The sequence below is a fragment of the Galeopterus variegatus genome, unplaced genomic scaffold, assembly GCF_000696425.1.
Source record: "Galeopterus variegatus unplaced genomic scaffold, G_variegatus-3.0.2 Scaffold2285, whole genome shotgun sequence".
Lineage (NCBI taxonomy): Eukaryota > Metazoa > Chordata > Mammalia > Dermoptera > Cynocephalidae > Galeopterus > Galeopterus variegatus.
The window spans coordinates 57,180-66,115 of NW_007728396.1; the positions used below are offsets into that span (position 1 = coordinate 57,180).

The window sequence follows — 8,936 nt, forward strand, 5'->3', positions numbered from 1 at the left end:
CCTCTGCATTTCAGGCACCCATTAGAGATGGCGTTGGAAATGAACCCCATTTACATCCCAATTCTTCTTATGAAGATGATTGGTGGTATGGCCAGAATACAAATCTTGATTGATGTCAGAGGAAGAAAAGGAGAGAAGAAAACCTTGTATTTCAAGTCAGTACATACACTTTTTCCCCTTACGTTTTTTAAAAAATTCAGATGTTTAATATCTTTTGCAATCGGGAAACCCTAACTATGGTCACAGATTTATCAACTCTTAAATATTTAGGAACAATCAAACAAATGGCATTTTTCACTATATTTGCATAGAAGTAATAAAGTGACTAAGGCTCTCTATCTCTGACACATGGTTCAAACAGAAGGATCAGTAAAGGGGCAGGGCCAAGTTAAAACACTTGTACCCCTCAAGTGGACAAAATAGCACTTCTTGATAACCAAGGCACTGCAAGCTTTACTTACTGTTAATAGTTGAGTTGTAAAAGCCTGTGCATAAAGAGCCTGTGTAGGGCTGGCCAGTTAGCTGAGTGGGTTAGAGCATAGTGCTGATAACACCAAGATCTCAGGTTTGATCCCTGTACCAGCAAGCCACCAAAAAACACACGTGGAGTACTGGTTTAATAGATAGATCCTGAGGCCTCACCCCTCTGAATTAGAATTTGAGTTAATCAGCATATTCAATTAAAAACCCAGCTGACTGTGTGAAACACAAGGTGTCTTTGGGTAACATTTTAAAAAACAATGTTAGAAAAAGATGCTTGACATTACTAGTCATTAGGGAAATGCCAGAGTACTATATCACACCCATTAGAAGGGCTACTTATTTAAAAAAAAAAAAATGTCAGCAAGGATGTGGAGATATTGGAACTTTTGTGCATTGCTAGTGGGGATGTCAAATGGTACATCTCTAATGGAAAACAGTCTGGCAGTTTTCAAAGTTAAACATAGAATTATATTGTCTTAGTTGTTTGTGGTTCTATAACAAAATACTTGAAACTGGGTAATTTATAAAGAGCAGAAATTTATTTCTTACAGTTCTGGAGGCTGGGAGGTCCAAGAGCAAGGTGCCAAAAGACTTGGTGTCTATTGAGGGCCGGGTTTCTGCTCCTAAGTTGGTGCCTTGTTGCTGTGTCCTCACATCGTAGAAGGGATGGAAGGGCAAAAAGAAGCTAGCTTGTTACCTTAAGCCCTTTTATAAGGGCATTCATGAGGGTTGAGCGCTCAGGACCTAATCATTTCCTAAAGGCCCCACCTCTTAATACTATCACATTGGCAATTTAATTTCAAAACATGAATTTTGGGGGATATTCAGATCATAGCACATATGATCCAGCAATTCCACTTCTGGGTATATACCCAAAAGAACTGAAGAGGGACTCGAAGAGATGTTTGTACACCCACATTCATAGAAGATTATTCTCAATAGCCAAGAGGTGGAAACAACCAACAGATGAATGGATAAACAAAATGTGGCATATGCATCCAATGGAATATCATTCAGCCATAAAATGATGAAATTCTGACACATGCTACAACATGGATGAATGCTGACAACTTGCTAAGTGAGACAGGCCAAACAAAAGGATGATTATTGTATGATTTGATTTACATGGAGGCAAAATCTTAGAGAGAACGTAGACCAGTGGTTACCAGGGTCTGGGACAAGGGTGGAATGGGGAGTTATTTTTCAGTGAGTACAGAGTTTGTGATTGATAAAAAGGGTGTATGTAGATAGTGGTAACACTGTGAATTAACTGATGCCCCCGAAATATACACTTAAAAATGTTTAAAATGGTAAATCTTATGTATATGAGTATTTTGCCCAATTAAAAAAAAAAAAAACCGTGAAAAAGCTTAGATTTCAAACCAACACCACCATCCCCCCACAATCCAAACAAACCAAAAACAGTGCTAGAGAAATGAAGGTCATTCTGTTATGTTACACAGCAAGGGAAAAGAATGCATCCAGGTTTTTTCAGTAGGCTCTTTTAAAAAGGAAAGGCATTGTATTATTAGTCCATTTCTGTTGTTTATAACAAAACACCTGGAACTTGTGTAATTTATAAGAAAACAAAATTTACTGCTTACAGTTTCTGAGTCTGGGAAGTCCACAGTCCAGGGAACACATCTGGTGAGAACCTTGGTGCTGGTAACAGTGATGGAAGACTATCACATTGCAAAAAATGGTGGAACAGAGACAGACAAACCTCTGTATTCACTTTCCTTTTAAAGCCTTACAAACCGTGCCCATTACCACCATTTTTAACCCATTCACTATTGCATGGTCCTACAATCTAATCACCTCTTCAAGGCCCCACCTTTCAATTACCATAATAGGATTTCCCACCCTCAACAGTAAACAGTGGGGATTAAGTTTTGGGGGAACATTCAACCCAAGGCAGGCATGCTTAAAACCAGAGGGCACAGAAGATGTCCTAATGCTGCTTTATAGATGAGTACAAAGCTGCATGTTCAGGGCTCTAGAGGAAGAATACAGATAACCCCAAGTTTTAAAAATGTTCTCTGTTGCCACGTTGCTGGGTGGAACAAAGTAGAGCAGTTTGGGTGTGGATTAGCTCCCTCTGGTTGCTGAAAAAAATTAAGTCGTAGTTTTATTTCTTTTACTCCCCCCATAAAATGAATAGAAATAAGATTACAATAGTTGATAAGACAGTCAGTGAAATGTTTTCAGATGTCCTGATGTTCTTTCCTGCTGTGCCATAACTAGTCCTAAGTCTCGATTTTTCCTCCCAGAACACATTCAGAGATTTTACTAGCAGGTCTGAGCACCGTAATTTGGGTACCTTGCAGACCTCAATCTCATCCAGGAAATTCCAAAATATCTCTACATATCTGTTCTTATATTCTGTAATATAAGATTCTGAAATCCATTACTGGCTAGAATATTAGAAATTGCTTAATGTTATTTTACACTGCATTATAACAATCTTCACAACAACACTGAATTAGGTAGTACTATTTGCATTTCACAGATGAGGAAAACTAAGATACAAAAAGTTCACAGAGCTTATAAGTAGAAGAGACTGACTTCATAGTTGTCCATAGCCTGCATGGAGTCACAGAAGATAGTCAACATAAAACCTACCAGATTTGGGAACTGTCACAAATAAGAAACAGTAGGTGAGGTACAGGAGTCAGGATTCCAAGCTTAGGGACCATCCCAGGATGGGTGGCTGCCTTGTTTCTGGGGACTGGACTTTTTTGAGATTACAGGCATCCAGGGCCAACATGTTTTTGTGAGGTGTGCTAACACATGCCACTCTATCTGATACAAATTATCATGTTCTGAGTGCTACCTCCCTCTGCATAAGAAGGGACCTATATTGGGTGGGATATGCACACCTCATCATAAGGTGCACTTGAACACTTATTTTCCACAAGAACAAACAGTTGGCTGTATTTTCATCTTTGCCCAGTTCCCCTTCTAAGTCACTGGATCCAGGATCCAGTAAAGTCCTGGAGGGTTTTGTAAAATACAGATTTCTGCCCCACTCCTCAGAGTTTGTTCAGGTAATCTGCCATGGGGCCTGAGAATGTGCATTTCTAACTAGTTCTACGTTCTGTTGCTTTGTAAAATACAGATTTCTGCCCCACTCCTCAGAGTTCGTTCAGGTAATCTGCCATGGGGCCTGAGAATGTGCATTTCTAACTAGTTCTACGTTCTGTTGTGGGGATCACATTGAGAACCACTACTCCACATTTTTCCAGGGACACAGCGATCATTCCACTAAAGACAAGACAAGAATTCTATTTTGATCAATTTATTAAATTAACATATTTCTGTAATAAACACTAGCCACTACTTAAGTGAGGAACATTACTGTTATGATTATGTTCACAAATTAGGGAAATTTTGCTTTAATGGTGTGAATAAGATCATCTTTCAGTACCTTTTTGGCACTTCATAACTTCTAAAAGGTTGAGATTCGGGCCTACAGTTTGCTATTTAAGAGACCAGGTCTGACAGTAAAGCCACCATCAAAAGCTGCATTGAGAACTTCATCCAGGCAGCTTGCTGTGACAAAACTTAAATCCTGTCGTACATTGCCTGGGATTCCTTCAAGGTCTTTTTCATTCCTCTGAGGAATAATGACTTGCTTCAGTCCTGCTCTGTGTGCTGCCAGCACTTTGTCTTTAATTCCACCCACCTGTAAGGGGAAAAGAACGTTTTCAAAGTCAAGCTGTGAAAGAAACCCTGACCCACTTTTCTTTCCCTGAATTTAACCACCTGTTTTAAAACATCCACGCCATCTTCTACTTTTGTTATAGTATGAGCTAGGAAAGCCACTAAAAAGGTTAATAAATAGTAACCTAGACTTTTTCATGTTTCAATTAGTGTGATATTAAATCCTTTTAATGGGAAAAATTTTTGCTAGGTAAGAGTAACTTCTGTTGAAGATTCCTTTTTAAAATATCATCAAGGTTAACATTTACATTCCATTCTGTAATCACAACAATCTTATCTTTTGGTTGACTCTGAAAAAGCATTACATTATTTTGACCATAAACACTGTTCTTACAGAGCCACTTTAACCACTTTTTCCTTCACTACAGGCTTAAAGCCATGACCTCCCTTGCCATTTAATGAACAAAACATATCCCAAAACTATCTAGGCTCTGTGGAAGTTTAAAAATATGTCCACAATGGTCCCTTCAAAAGGTGGACTCTAATTACCCTCGCCTTGAATGTGGACCAGGCTTTGTGATTTGATTATAAGAAAGAGAGCACGGCAGAAGTGATGCTGTATGGCTTCCAAGGTTAAGTCATAAAAAATAAGCTTCTATCTTGATCTCTCTCTTGGATCATTTGCCCTGGAGGTAGCCAGTTGCCATGTTTGAGGCCATCCAAGCATCCTATGCATAAGCCCATAAAGAGACCGGAGCCTTCTGCCAACAACAGGACCAATTTGCCAGTCATGTGAGTGAACCACGGTGGAAGCAGATCCTCCAGGCCCAGTCAACCTTCAGATAACTATGACCTGGCTATTTTGACTGCAAGCTGAGACCCTGAGCCAGAAACACCCACCTTAGCCTCTCCTGAATTCCTGACTCACAGAAACTTTGAGAATAATAAATGTTATTGTTTTGGGGTAATATTTTATGCAGCAATAGATAACAAATACAGCCCTCAGTCATAGCACCTAGAACATGTAATCCCTGGAGACAGCCTGGCTGTTCTCTGGGCCTTCCTGCACAGCTGCAATCCTATCCCATTGTCATCCTCTTTCAAGGTTTTCTCCTTCATGCTGCTGAAGTACACCCTCAATGTACCTTCTTTAGAAAGAGTGTAAGATAAACTCATTTCCTGCACGTAGGAAAATATCTATTTTGCTTTCACACTTGACTGATAGTAAGGCCATGTATATGAGACAAAATAGATTTACAATCATTTTCCCTCAGAGTTTTCAGGGTACTGCACATCTAGTGTCACTGATGAGAAAGCTTTATCCTTAGTGATCTAAAAAGTCGAGAGGATGTGAAATCTTTTTCCTGGTTGGCATAGGCCCTTCCAATCTAAAGATATCTTAAATCCTAGGAAATGTTCCATTGTTTCTCTGGCCATTTGTTCTATTCCATTTTTCTGTTTGCTGGAACTCCTGTTAGATGTTGGATCTGCCAGACTGTTTTTCACTATTTTTTTTCTGAATTGTTCTTCGACCAATTCTAAAGCCACATGTTTAAATCCAAAACCTTTGTCTTATTCTCTGTTCCTGAATTATGTTTTCTCCAGTCTTAGCAAGTCTTTCTTTTAAATGCCACTGCTTTCCTTCATGTCTCCTGTAATAGCTTAAAACTGAAGGCTTACTAAAAGCTGTGGTGGGTTTCCTCTGCTGGGCATGGGGAGGCCTTTCCATGGGTTGTTATTTGCTCTGTGAGTAGGGGACAAAGTAGAAGTCTCCTTTGTTTTACAGAGATTTCACATGTCACTCCCATTCTCTTGGTCTATACCTTCTGGTTCTGAGCCAGCACTTATCCCAGATTTCTGTTGGGAAGATCACCTCTACCTCCAATTCTGTTTCATCAGCCAAGACACTTGTCTTCTCAGAAATTGGCTGAACTATCTTGATGACCCCCTCATTTTTGAGTGTTTAAATTTATTCCTTGCTTAGTCTACCATCTTGAACCAGGACACTGAAGTAAGAGTTTATGGTCAACAAAGCATCTGCTCATTTCCTTTTAGTAGCACAGCTAGTATGAACCACTACTGTCACTTGAAATGCATGAGTTCCTGGGTAAGGTTAAGAAAAGAGATCAGTCATTCCTTTTGAGTATAGATCTACAAATATATCATAATAAACAGAGTTTAGAAAATACGACTTTCTGACTTTATGACTGAATTTAAAAAATCTGGGAACTTAAAGCATCTGTAGTGATCTTTTAAAAAATTTTAATGACATAGTGATTGTGTATTTATGGGGTACAGTGTGATATTTCGATTCATGTATACAATGTGTAATGATCAAATCAGGATAATGAGCATATCCATCACCTCAAACATTTATCATTTCTTTGTGTTGGGAACATTCAATATCCTCTCTTGTAGTTATTTGGAAATATACATTATTGTTAACTACAGCCATCCTACAGTACTGTAGGACTCTAGAACTTATTCTGCCTATCTGGCTGTAATATTGTGTCTGTTAACCAGCCTCACCCTGTCTCTCCTACCCCAATCCTCACTAGCCTCTAGTAACTATTATTCTACTCTACTACTGTGAGATCACCTCTTTTAGCTTCCATATATGAATGAGAACATGCAGAATTTATCTTTCTGTGCCTGGCTTATTTCACTTAACATAATATCCTCCAGGCTCATTCATGTTGCCAAGAACGACAGAATTTCATTCCTTTCTTTATAGCTGAATAGTATTCCATTGTGTATATACACCACATTTTCTCTATCCATCTGCTATTGGACACGGAGGTTGATTTCATATTTTGGCTATTGTGAATAGTGCTGCACTAAACATAGGAGTGCAGATATCTCTTCAATTACTGATTTCCTTTCCTTTGTATATATACCCAGTAGTGGGATTAGTGGATCATATGGGAATTTAGTTGCAGTTTTTTGAGGAACTTCTATAAGTAAACATAGGAGTGCAGATATCTCTTCAATTACTGATTTCCTTTCCTTTGTATATATACACAGTAGTGGGATTAGTGGATCATATGGGAATTTAGTTGCAGTTTTTTGAGGAACTTCTATAAGATTTTCTATAATGGCTGTACTAATTTACATTCCTACCAACAGTGTTTTTTTTTTTTTTTTTTTTTTAAAAAGATGACCGGTAAGGGGATCTCAACCCTTGGCTTGGTGTTGTCAGCACCACGCTCAGCCATTGAGCAAACCGGCCATCCCTATATAGGATCCGAACCCGCAGCCTTGGTGTTATCAGCACTGCACTCTACTGAGTGAGCCACGGGCCGGCCCAACAGTGTGTTTTCTTAGTGATCTTAATTTGCGATTCTATGATGTACTTTCACCATTACATCATAAAAAAAGGACTTTTTCAGAATAAAGAACATTCACCCCCCCCACGCCCCCATTTTTGATATGAAACTGCAAAAATAGTGTTGCAGACTGGTACTGGTAACTAATGACTTAAAACCCGAAATACTCTCTCAAGCTTTGTGCATTCTATCACTGTTTCTATAAGCAGCTTAAGAAATGGAGAGAGCCCCAAGACCCCGCATGTGTGGAACTTTTTCAAAAATTAGCAATTAGATATGGTTAATCTTTACTACAGTTTCCATTCTATACTAGTTGTTTTTCTATAAACCTATCAATATAGTAATCTAAGTTTTCTTTAAGAGGATAGGAGGTCTCAAAGGAACTTCAAAAAAGTAGAATTTAGCTTAAAGTTTAAAAATAGCCACTATCCTATTTTACACATCTGCTATATTTTTAACAATTTGTTAACTAAAACAAGGCCTCAAATCTTCATGTTAACTGCTGATATTTCTGATGACCACACTAATGTTCTTTCCCTTAGCAAGTCTTCTCAGAAGGGAAAACATGGGGAAAATTGTCAGTTTTTCTTTTATTTGATCAAAACTTTATAAATTAGTTAGAGGTATGAGGTGGTCTTCAAAAAAGTTCTTGGAAGGATCTTTTTTTTTTGGCGGCTGGCCAGTATCATACTATCTTTTAATTCAATTTTTCCATGAACTTTTTGAAGTACCCTCGTATAAAAATTTAATATCTGTTTAAAACCAAAATTTTCATAGAAAGAAGGCAAACTAGTATTAATTTAAATTTTAAAATACAATTAATTCAAATTAAAAAATTTAAAAAAATATATATGTATATATATAAGAATAGGTTTTTTTGTACTTACTGGAAGAACAAGACCTCTCAGTGTAATCTCTCCAGTCATGGCTACATCTGAACGTACCAGCCGCCCACTAAAAAGTGAGGCGAGACAGGTTACTATGGTAACTCCAGCAGACGGTCCATCTTTTGTGACAGCTCCAGCTGGGAAGTGCAGATGGATGTCTGTGTTGTCAAGAAGATCAAAACTTCCAAAAGCTTTAAAAAGGAAAAAACGACTTTAATGTAGAAAAAGTAAACCTGTTTTTTCTCCTTAAAAAGAAAATCAAAGACAAAAATGAATGTTTTGGGTAACTGAATTCTTTAAAACATTAATGAACAGTATGATTAGAGTAAGGGTCTGGAAGAATAATTTTATTCTATTCTAAGTAGGATTGAAAACAAAACAAAGCTTTTGAATTAGTTCCTAGTTTGGGCACTAGGCAAACAGTACTAAATGGGAACTAGAATTTCCACAGAGGTTCAAAAGTGAAGTGTGGGGCCGGCCCGGTGGCGCACTGGATAAGTGCCCCGCTTGGGAAGTGCGGCGGTGCTCCCGCCCGAGGGTTCGGATCCCACACACAGACCGGTTCCCGCTCACTGGC

At 38.4% G+C, this 8,936-nt stretch overlaps 1 protein-coding gene across 1 annotated transcript in view; it reads right to left on the minus strand.

Annotated features, from left to right (window-relative positions):
- Window positions 1-3,775: 3,775 nt before the first annotated feature.
- LONP2 (lon peptidase 2, peroxisomal) overlaps window positions 3,776-8,936 on the minus strand; it is a 108,344-nt gene continuing 103,183 nt past the window's right edge. Inside the window, exons 14-15 of the mRNA XM_008581159.1 lie at window positions 8,360-8,550; window positions 3,776-4,168 (exon numbers count right to left, since the gene is read on the minus strand). Coding sequence (XP_008579381.1) covers window positions 3,953-4,168; window positions 8,360-8,550 — 407 coding nt within the window. The 3' untranslated portion in view covers window positions 3,776-3,952. The remainder of the gene's footprint in view (window positions 4,169-8,359; window positions 8,551-8,936) is intronic.